This window comes from Etheostoma spectabile, chromosome 8 (assembly GCF_008692095.1).
Source record: "Etheostoma spectabile isolate EspeVRDwgs_2016 chromosome 8, UIUC_Espe_1.0, whole genome shotgun sequence".
Taxonomy (NCBI): Eukaryota; Metazoa; Chordata; class Actinopteri; order Perciformes; family Percidae; genus Etheostoma; species Etheostoma spectabile.
Window position 1 is genome coordinate 4,369,848 of NC_045740.1, and position 11,282 is coordinate 4,381,129.

General features: G+C 39.4%; 1 protein-coding gene and 1 long non-coding RNA gene across 3 annotated transcripts in view; both read left to right on the forward strand.

Annotated features, from left to right (window-relative positions):
- dhtkd1 (dehydrogenase E1 and transketolase domain containing 1) overlaps positions 1-11,192 on the forward strand; it is a 15,200-nt gene extending 4,008 nt beyond the window's left edge. The window contains exons 6-18 of one of the 2 annotated variants that reach the window (XM_032523925.1): positions 1,460-1,631; positions 2,818-3,016; positions 3,530-3,842; positions 3,931-4,015; positions 4,149-4,288; positions 5,238-5,388; positions 5,494-5,600; positions 6,676-6,840; positions 6,930-7,012; positions 7,258-7,424; positions 9,957-10,042; positions 10,143-10,275; positions 10,638-11,192. In XM_032523925.1, the coding sequence (XP_032379816.1) occupies positions 1,460-1,631; positions 2,818-3,016; positions 3,530-3,842; positions 3,931-4,015; positions 4,149-4,288; positions 5,238-5,388; positions 5,494-5,600; positions 6,676-6,840; positions 6,930-7,012; positions 7,258-7,424; positions 9,957-10,042; positions 10,143-10,244 (1,770 nt within the window). In that variant the 3' untranslated portion in view covers positions 10,245-10,275; positions 10,638-11,192. Of the gene's footprint in view, positions 1-1,459; positions 1,632-2,817; positions 3,017-3,529; positions 3,843-3,930; positions 4,016-4,148; positions 4,289-5,237; positions 5,389-5,493; positions 5,601-6,675; positions 6,841-6,929; positions 7,013-7,257; positions 7,425-9,956; positions 10,043-10,142; positions 10,399-10,637 lie in introns of those variants that run through there. The other variant, XM_032523923.1, reaches the window with a different exon arrangement.
- On the forward strand, positions 7,431-9,541 carry LOC116694295 (uncharacterized). The gene is made up of 2 exons (XR_004333099.1): positions 7,431-8,483; positions 8,520-9,541. It is a non-coding gene; the product is annotated as an uncharacterized LOC116694295 (long non-coding RNA).
- Positions 11,193-11,282: the final 90 nt, after the last annotated feature.

Consider the following 11,282-nt stretch of genomic DNA (forward strand, 5'->3'; position numbering starts at 1 on the left):
ATGAAATAAATGCAGATTATAGGCAAACAAAAAAAATCCTTCTGCCATCCCGCCTGGTGCCTCTATGTCCCAAAGCTCCTACTTTTCAAAATAAAAGCTTGCGTCTGAAATAAAATACTTTAAAAATTTCTCTCTTACTTTTACTTTTCCAAGTAAACGCTTGCATCAACGATCATATAAAATACTTGAAATATTTGATGTTTTTTTAATTAAACGGTAACGGCAATCATACAAATGAATAAAATATGTCTACAAGAAAAATGCGGACTATCATACTGATGAAGAAAATACTTAAAAATATGTCCGTCCATAAAATAAATGCAGATTATAGGCAAACTAAAAAGTTCCTTCTATGGCTGCAACCTGGAGCCTCTCGTCTCATGCCTTCTCGCCATGTTGATAAGCAGTTGTATTTGCAGCAATGTTCCAGTGAAGTGTGAAAACAATATAGAATATAAAAATAGAAAGGAGTCTTGGAAAGAGTGTAACATGTTTTTTATAATCTTGTTCTTGTGTGTGCAGATCCTTATCCCTCCTCAGGATATCCCTCCTTTAGTTGGCAGAAATGGCTGCGTCGCTGATGCAGGTTTCATCCAATGTATGTTAACATCAGGGACACAACAATAACATCCAGAAATCAGCAAACTATATGTATGGCTGAAATTACTTTAACAGTTGATAACGTTTTTCAATTGATTGCAACAAACGTGGTTACGAACTTACCTGTGACTCCATCTGGAAAAAAATTCGTGATTTTGTATTTTTGATCCCCTATGAACTTACCGATGGACACACCTCGGCATGAGATGACATGGCATGAGACGGGCGGCATGACGTGGGAGGCTCCAGGCCCCAGCCATGCCCACGTCTATCATACATCTGTCTAGACTCTGAGGCTGTAGAGACACAAACATCTTCATACATGATGAGGTGTTGTTATTAAAGACTGGCCGAATGTTGTCGTCCCCTGACCTGTGACCTATGAATGACCTAAGCTTTGCCTTTGTCTCATCTTACCATAACATGGTGTTTCTGGAAATTCCACCACAGCCATGCATGCATATATATCACTGCATATAAAGTATTCCTATTCTTGTTTTAGTACCACTACCTGCAGTAATTAGTTGCCCAAAAGGAGCCATTTTGTTTTCTTTCTCCAGTCCTTTAGGTCACCTCCCTTTTACTGTCCATACCTAACCTTTGTCTATTTTTAAAGCATTCTTTCTAAATAACCAGTATACTTACTAGAATACTGGAATGAATACAATTTCTACTGTTGCCTACAAAATGTGGATCTCCAATAATAGACTTATCTAAATGTCGTCTTTACTCTTCTATTCTGATCCAGGGTTCATACTAATGGCACTTAACCTCTCTGGGCCTGGTTTTAGAAGTCATTATCAAACCGTCCTGCAGTTTTACTAAAAGCTCAGGACAATCTCTGTTGTCTTCTCCACAGGTCCATGGTGACGGCGCTTTCCCTGGCCAAGGAATTGTTCCAGAAACGTTGACCCTTTCAAACCTCCCTCACTACAGAGTCGGTGGGAGCATCCATCTCATTGTGAACAACCAAGTGGGTTACACCACTCCATCCGAGAGAGCGAGATCCTCTTTGTACTGTAGTGATGTTGGTCAGTGAAACATATCAAAATAATTAATTAAGTGTGTGTGTGTGTGTGTGTGTGTGTGTGTGTGTGTGTGTGTGTGTGTGTGTGTGTTGGTTGTGTGGTAGATATATAATATATATATATTATAATATATTGTATAATATATATATATAGTAGTATATATATATATATATATATATATATATATATGAGATGCACCGATTGATCGGCCAGTGACCGGAATTGGCGTTTTATGATGATCACTCGTGTCTCTTACAAGTATAGTTGGTTCTCTATACGTGTCGTACTCATGAACTTGCTGTTTCATTGTCTAAAATATTGTTGTTCCTGATCATTTACATGCTTATCTTAATAAATGATGGATGTAGATTTAGACAACCAAGGCGATGTAATCATTATGCCGTGCTGCTGGCTAGGTACTAAGGTTAGTCTGCAATCATTGACATCAACAGTCAACAACAATGTTCATTATTGGCACGTACTAAATACTAATGCTTATCAAAATAAATAATGGTTGTTTTGAGAGAACCAAGGCACTGTATTCACAGTGTTTGTAGTAACGTTATGTAGGCATATAGCGATATACAGTGGCAGCGTTCTTAATACACCCATGCTATCTACCGCTGATGTTAGCCAATAGCCCCGGTAGTTTGGGAAACGCTAATGGCTTTACTTCCACGTTAATGTATTGAGTGAATTACAACCATTAGTTATATCCATTATTACAGCTACAGAACCTCGGGTGAACCGTCATATGAGCATGTGCAATACATGGCAACATGGGCGGGTGTAGTCCAACGGGTCTGCTGGCGTTCATTATGAACGTTTATCATGCCTAGTTTAATAACTCTGGGTTTGGTTACTACCTGTTTCCATACAGAAGTTTAGTTATCTAAATATATTAAAAAAAAACAGTTGGATAGTGGATAGATTGGAAGAATATATATATATGTATATATATATATATATATATATATATATATATATATATATATATATAGTTCTACTTTCTTATCAAGCATAGACATCTCTGTCAAAATATATGCACATATGTGCCTTTGAAAAGGTGAAACCTATTTTAATTGCCCTATTTTAATTGTTTTAATTGTAAAAGCGTGTTAAGAAACACATTAACACAGTTCATGTGGCCTGTTATAATCTGAAAGTTATTGTCACATTTGTTACACAGGTAAGATGGTGAACTGTGCTGTGATCCACGTAAACGGCGATGATGCAGAGGAGGTGCTGCGGGCCACAAGGCTGGCTGTGGACTATCAGAGGCTTTTTAGGAAAGACGTCATCGTTGACCTGATCTGCTACCGTCAGTGGGGCCACAATGAGCTGGACGAGCCTGGTTTCACCAACCCAGCCATGTACAAGATCATCCGGTCAGTTCTATTTACCTTGTTTACTTTGTATCACAACGTATTTTCACTTTAAAAGTTACCGTAGCACATAAAGCATATTTCTTAGGGTTCTTTTGCAGATGCTAAAACTCTCTCGACGGCACACTTGCACACAAACTACGCCCTAAGTAATTCCTTAAAAGAGTTACTTGTGTGACACATTTTAGTTAAATAAAATCTTAAAAATACATCTCCATCTCCAGGCAATTTAGCGAGCTAAGGAAACCCTGCAAGCGTAGCAGATGGCAACAGTACCACTGGAAGTCGCATCTTGACTGACATAAGAAATTGCTTTGAGTGTCTTCAAATTCCATTTGGAGATTTCAAGATTTTAGCCTTTTTTTTAATTCTTTGCCAACATAGAGTAAAACCAAGAAAGTTGTTTGCCTGAAGCAATTCTGAATCATTTGTATAGGTTAAAAAATTGTTTGTTCCCCCACAGACATATTGTGTAATATACTGGTGAATGACACAAACATTGTTGCATCCTCACAGATCCCGTAAGAGCGTCCCTGACTACTACTCAGACCAGCTGATCTCTGAGGGTCTGATGACCGATGTCGAGCGTGACGTGATCAAGTCCCAACACTACAGCATGCTAAACGACAAGCTGTCTAACATGACCCTGTACAGCCCTCCACCCACCAACCTGCAGGGCCGTTGGGGGGATCTGGTGGAACCACAGGCCAGAGTCACCACCTGGGACACAGGTGTCCCCGTTCCCCTGCTGCAGTTTGTAGGAGCAAAATCTGTGGACATCCCTGAGCAAATCCAGCTGCACAGCCACCTTGGAAAGACCCATGCACAGGTGGACCATCGTTTCTGTAATTTCTATTGGATTGTCTGTTGTTGACATGGCAGCAACAAGATGATGTTATCCTCCTGTGTGAACTCAGGCTCGGTTAAACAAATTAGAAGAAGGGACCAAACTGGACTGGTCCACAGCAGAGGCCTTGGCTTTTGGCTCTCTCCTCTGCCAAGGTCAGTGTTAGGCAGAAAATATTGTACACCAGATCAAATATAAGAATCATGGAGTATTTATTTATGATTGCTTATTTATTGATTATTGCTGTCAAGAAATGGATTTGTAGATTTAAAATGATTGTTGTTACAGGCTTTAACATTCGAATCAGCGGACAGGATGTTGGAAGAGGCACGTTCAGTCAGCGACACGCCATGGTGGTGTGTCAGGAGACTAATGACATGTACATCCCTCTGAACCACATCAGCCCTCAACAGACTGGCTTCTTGGAGGTAAAATCCATATAAAACAGATAAAACATCAGTGTTAACAAAATATGTTTAAAGCATGACATATTTATATCCTTAATTCTTAAATTAAAGCTGCTAGCAGTGTTGGACGGGCCCTCGCACCTCGACCATGTCGGGGTTACCGGCGGACGCCGCTCCTTTCTGCCGAGCATTTGTGTACGGGCATGGTCAAAATGCAGGGGCTAGCTCAATATTACTTCTAGGCCACACATGGTAAATTTACTGTAAATCAGTTGATGTTTGTCATACTGTGTAAGGCTGATTTCCTGTTGCTAGCAGCTGGTGCTATGACTATGAGTCACTATTTCCTGTAGATGTCCTCAGGCCTGGACCTTTGTCAATCACAAGACATTTTGGGCAGAATGGCCAATGTACACTGTAGTTACAACAACTTCATCAAGAAATGCGCTAAATAGCCTCCCTCCCCACTCCGTTTGATGAGAAGTCTGTCTTTTAATAACTTCTCACTTTATAGTCTTAAGATTTCACGGACCAAAGTTGAAGTCTATTGGCTGAAATCTCTAGGAAGGAGTTTTTCAAAATGGCGGACTTCCTGTTGAGTTTAGGGTGGGGCTCCAAGAGGTTTTTTTATACGTGTTACCATGGTAGAATATGTGTGCCGATTGTCATTAGTCCACCTGAAATGTACAGCAGGAGCTCAATTAAAAAAAATAAAAAAAAAAATAAAGAAAAGAAAGTTTTGTATGGGGCGCTAGCGAGCCATTTGCACCCCATTTCTGTGTGTGTGTTGTGGTGTGTGTGTGTGTGTGTGTGTGTGTGTGTGGTGTGTGTGGTGTGTGTGTGTGTGTGTGTGTGTGTGTGTGTGTGTGGGTGTGGTGTGTGTGTGTGTGTGTGTGTGTGTGTGTGTGTGTGTGTGTGTGTGTGTGGTGTGTGTGTGTGGTGTGTGTTGTGTGTGTGTGTGTATTTTTAGGTGTGTAACAGCCCACTGTCTGAGGAGGCGGTGCTTGGATTTGAGTATGGTATGAGTATCGCGCAGCCGAAGCTCCTTCCCATCTGGGAGGCTCAGTTTGGAGATTTCTTCAACGGAGCACAGATCATCTTTGATGCCTTTCTCACTGGAGGTACACTCTGACCACACTTATGCTATCAACAGATTCACAATTACACTTATCATACATATCTTGAAAACTCTTCACATGTCAGATGTGAAACTGCTGTGTCCCCAGGTGAAGCCAAGTGGCTGTTACAAAGTGGGATGGTGATCCTGTTGCCTCACGGCTATGATGGAGCCGGACCCGAACACTCATCCTGTCGTATGGAGCGCTTCCTCCAGGTCTGTGGGACTGAAATGTAAATGTCACTTTCTGAGCACTTTGTGATTTTGTGTTGAAAGCCACGTCAAAATCCCAGTAGTAATTGGAACTGGGCGACGATATGTTAGACTTGGCACTTAATATTACGTTACTGCCTGAAAATCAAACATGGATGCCTTTGGTCAGCCAAAGTTTGTTGTTCAAAGAAACACGCCGACTTATTGAGACTTTACCTTATTCACCGTATCCCCCAGAGTTAGATAAGTCCATACATACCCTCCTCATCTCTGTGCATGTCATAACTCTGTCTGACGCACCCACCACTTGCCTAGCTCAGCACAGATAATGGCAGTAAATGGCTCTATTTATTAAATACACCCCTTCAGAAAAGGTGAAACATTTGTACTACATCAGAAAAATTAGAACTAATTTTCATTGAAATTGTTTATTGTAGAGGGCTGCACAATAACGTTGTTGAATATCGCAATAACACTATTACTTGCGATAAACAAACAGATAATACAGTGTACTCAGTTCTGCATTTCTGCTGCTTTAAGTATTCTGCAAAAATACAACCAAACGCTTGTTAAATTTAAAACAAATAAAAGGAAGTCATTTCTAACATTATTTTATTGAACAAGTTGAATGTTGAATTGAACATAAAAGGCACCACTTAAAAAAAATGATAGTTACATTTTAATTTCCTGTTTTTCACTGATATTTTCTTTCAACTAACACATAAAATCTTGCATTGTCTAGTGCGATATGTTGCAGCCTTTTGTGATATGCATATTGCGCTAGTTGATATTGCGATGACTATAAAAAAAAAAAGTCAGATGGCTGTCAGATTGTTAAGGGGTTAGGAATCATCATTTTGCGTCATCACTGACAGCTTTAGTGTGACACGACAGTAATCTTTTGATTAGTTATTTAAAGCACTGCTCTGTCTCGGCCGTTATATGTTAGTTGCTTTACAGGTTTAAGTTTGGATGTTTCTTGCCTAGATGTGTGTGTTCAACCAGCAGCTTTCTAATTGGTAATTGGTTTTTACCGTAGTTGTAAATTATTCCTAACTTGTCCTTTTTTGTCTCTTAGATGTGTGACAGTAAAGAAGAGGGTGTGGACGGTGACAACGTGAACATGGCTGTGGTCAACCCAACCACTTCTGCTCAGTACTTCCACCTGCTGAGGAGACAAATGATCCGGAACTTCCGCAAACCTCTTATTGTGGTTGGACCCAAGACACTGCTCAGATTTTCTGTAAGCACTGTAGAAACGTATAACATTTCTAACTCCCTTTTACAGCTATTTCCATGCAAGTGGCTAAATAATGTGTGTTGTTTTCACAGGGGGCAGCATCCAGTCTGACTGCAATGACACCAGGAACATCTTTTAGACCAGTGTTGGGTGATACTTCAGTCCCAGCAGAAAGGTAAAGAATGATTCAAAATGTATCCTGAAGTGTGTCCTCAATGTGGTGAAATACTGTATATTTAAGACATAAATCAAATTGCAAGGCTTCAGATGTCAATGCAGTGTTCATAGACTACTTCTCTTAAACAATAGTTATGTCGTTGGTTGTTTTGAATTGTCCTTTTAGAAAAACCTGCCTAACGTGGAATACATTTAAAAAAGCATAACCCATACATTAAGCCCACTCGTTTTTATGCTATGCAGTGTCCAGAGGGTGGTGCTGTGCTCAGGGAAACATTACTATGCCCTCCTGAAACAGAGGGAGACATCAGCAGCCAATCAAAACACAGCACTCATCCGTGTGGAGGAGCTATGTCCGTTCCCACTGGACGCTCTGCAGCAGGAGCTAAAAAAATACCCCAACGCTAAAGGTATGTGTAGGACCTCCGCCTACCATTCGTACGCACACTGACTTTATGAGTGCCATCACAACAACAGCAGTTGATTTCAGTCCAGTCATTGACGAAAAGTTCATTTCTTTATTTTTTGTTTAGGTTTATGTCTGCACTGCTGTATTACAAGCAAACCACGACTCGCTTTATGAACAAGTTAACATTTTCACAACATTGTTGTTGTGGACACTTCAGCGTGAAGTACTTGACTGTGTTTCTCACCATACATTACCATTTCTGGCCTTTACATCACTTCAAAATCAAAGAAGAAACATAGTAGAGGACAAATTAACAGCCACTACAAAAATTCCGCAGTAAAAACAAACGTGCTAAAGCTCATAATATGTAATTTAAGACTGCAACTGAGGACTGTTTATATGATTAGTTATTTACAATATCAATTAATCTACTTTCATGTGCCTCAGTTGCTGACACACGCTGAAAAGTCTTAGGTCTAGGTCTTGCTAAAACGTTATGTTTGTCATAATGTCATTCAATTCTCGCTATATGTTCATGGTGTGGCACATTTTTTTGTAACTGTCCTGATAATTCACAAATGTCTCAGTCTTAATTCAAAATGAGAAATGTCCATTCATTGACAACAGAAATAAATTTCAGTTGTATCATTCACTACTTGAAAGAAAGGGATTTTTCATCAATGCTCTCAATATAGCCATCTAAATTTGACCATCAGGCACAAAAAACCATTACAAAACTTTACAAAAAGTCTATTTTCAAAACTTGATAATGATCTCAATGAAATATGTAAAAAAAAACAATTACAAAAGCAGCTCCTTAAGTGAGTCACCGGAAGTTTAGTGCCATTGAGCAGTGTGTGGCAACTTCACAATAGAAGTCTGATAGTCGCCACTATTATTACCGAGTTCTCAAGAACACATTACACAACTCACAAGGGACCATAAATCTGTCAAACAAAAAACTCAAGTATGAAGCTTCACCAGACTGGTAGTCACTGCAGGGCTATTGTATCAAGTGTCTCTGTTATTTCGTCCAGCCTCTGAAGTTCAGTGAGTGTCAGTCTAGACCATAGACCGTTAACGGTCTATGGTCTAGACTTTGACTGAAATGTTGTCATTTTGTTATGCAAGACTTTCCCAGTCTGAGAAACTAAAGGCTATCTGTGTCGACATCCTTGTCTTTATCCATCATTCTTTGAATTTGTGGGTTGTTAAGTGTATTTACTGAAGAGGATTTTTGCTCTTCTAATGAACCGCAACACAGTTATGACACATCGGAAGAAGAGGAGGCCGTTTTCACATAGAGAGCTTCTCCTAATAAAGGACCAGTGTGTAGGATTTAGCGGTATCTAGCGGGGATCACCTTCCCTCATCGCTCCCTTTCCAAGTTTGTCTGAGAACCCTGTTCAGTCAAACAGTTCGCCCTCAAATTTGCGTCTGAATTTGTCGTCAGCTAATTGGAAATGGTGTTTGGCAAAGGCAGCCAAAAACAAAAATAGAAGAGCTTCAACACAAATGTGTACACTGTCAATGAATCTGCTGATTATGTTTAGGATCGATCAATCAATAATAAAAACGACCTTCACTATATTCCGGCATCCAAGGTGACATATTATATTTTTGGTTTAGCTGTCCAACAACCAAGGATATTCAATTTACTATAAGAGACTTAGAAAACTAGCAATATTCATACATGAGGAGCTGGAACAATTAATCCATTATCAAAATTGTTGCTGATTATCTTTTCTGTAAAACAACAAACTAACAAATTAACTAATATACGTTATACAAATTAAGCTGCCTAATAATTCCATCTTAAAACATTTTTTAAAGAATCATACTTACCTTTTTTTTTATTATTATTTATTGTCCCCGTCAAGACAAATGGAGTAAACCACTTGAAATTCTGTTGAGTGAAGGTACTGTATGTTCCAAGACTGAAGTTTTAGTTGTTTGCGTTATTACAAATGTCATTGAAAAGTGACATTTAAAAGTTCAGGTTTTACTTTCGGCTCTCTATTTCATTGTTCTCACCTCCACAAACACACTGAATCCAGTTTCAGTTGGATCTGGATCAAACCCTCTGTGGTTAAAGGGCCAAAGAGAAACTCCCTAAACTAGACAACAAGTCAAAACACTGAGTGTCCTCTTTTACTTTCTATGTGAAGTGGGGTGGCAGTAGCTCAGTCCGTAGGGAGTTGGATTGGCAACCGGAGGGTCGCCGTCCCCGTTCGGACCAAAGTACGGAGTGTGGACTGGTAGCTGGAGAGATGCCAGTTCACTTCCTGGGCACTGCCAAGGTGCTCTTGAGCAAGGCATCGAACCCCCTCAACCGATCAGGGTACTGGTCCAGCACTGGTAGCCCACTCACTCTGACATCTCTCCATTAGTGCATGTATAGGTACTGTGCATGTGTCTGAATTTCAGGCCTGTGTGTAGTGTGTAATAACAGTGTAAATTGTAATTTCCACATAGGGAATCACTAAAGAGTATAAATTAAATTGTTATTATTAAATGTTTTAATTCCTGACAGAGTTTATTTGGAGTCAGGAAGAGCCCCAGAACATGGGTCCCTGGTCTTTTGTAGCACCCAGGTTTGAGAAGCAGCTGGCCTGCAAGGTGAGTAGTCAAATAATCTAATTTACAATATGAAGCCTAATGGTTCTGAAATTAATTGTTAATATTACACATACTAGAGCGTCTCTTCTATCTTTCTCAGCTTCGATTAGTGAGCCGACCTGCTCTGCCCGCCCCTGCTGTCGGTATCGGGACTCTCCATCACCAGCAGCAGGAGGCCATCCTCACTGCTACCTTCTCTTAAGACTCAACAAGACTGGGAACTAAAATAACCAGTAAACTAGCACCACACTACATGCTGGTATCTGCTATAGTCCTCCAAACCATTGTTGCTAAATGTGCTGCAAGGCAGATACACGGTACCTTTTTAGACAATGTGGCTGTTGCGTTTAAAAAAACATCCACCTACAAGCAGTGTGCAATATTGCACATGCAGACCTAACGCTTAATAATATTACGAACAAATTTAACGCTAGTTTTGAAGATAACGTTAATTTTAGTTGTATTATCACAGTCAAACACAGGTTTTAATTATTATGTTTATGGTTGGAAAGAAATGCCTGAATTAATGTCTGCTTGTTTCTAAAGTTGTCCCCCCTTTCTCTTATTTACTATGCCTTTCATTTTATGTGTTCCGTGGCAAGGTACAACGGTAAGAAGGATAACTGTGAATCGAGGCCTTAGAGACCATGTTTACAATGTGATGGAAGTAAAGAATCACTGTAAGCTGAACATTGCATTTGTAGCTCTGGGGATTGCATCTTACCTGTGTCGAACCGGTTCAAGCTCCATGTTTTAGGAATCAAAACTGTTTAGTTGCCTAATGAATTCAGTCTGCACACATTTTCTATTTCTTTTTCTTTTTACTGTTCTGAACAGAAAATATCAGTATAGGCTGTTAGAAATATCCTTGAAATATTTATGCAAGAACAGGGAGTACTTGAACTGGATTTCTGAAAAGACAAAAAAAAGAGTTGTCTAGATTTTGAATGTTGCTTATCCAACCTCGAGTTAGATGTATGTGGACATGTCACTGTACCAATTTAAGGTAAGAAGTACTTGATTATTATGTAATCATGGTTCAAACTAAGACTTAAATTGAAAAATAAAGGCATTAAAGGGCTTATGTAAATAAAGCAAATCAGATGTATTTTAAATGGAAGTATTTTCAAATAAATATATTTTCATGTCATGTTTCTTTTCTCCTTATCTTGTGCTCGTATACATGCCTGTTAAGTTAGACTTAATGTAATGTGAAAATAGGTTATTAGAGAGATAGATA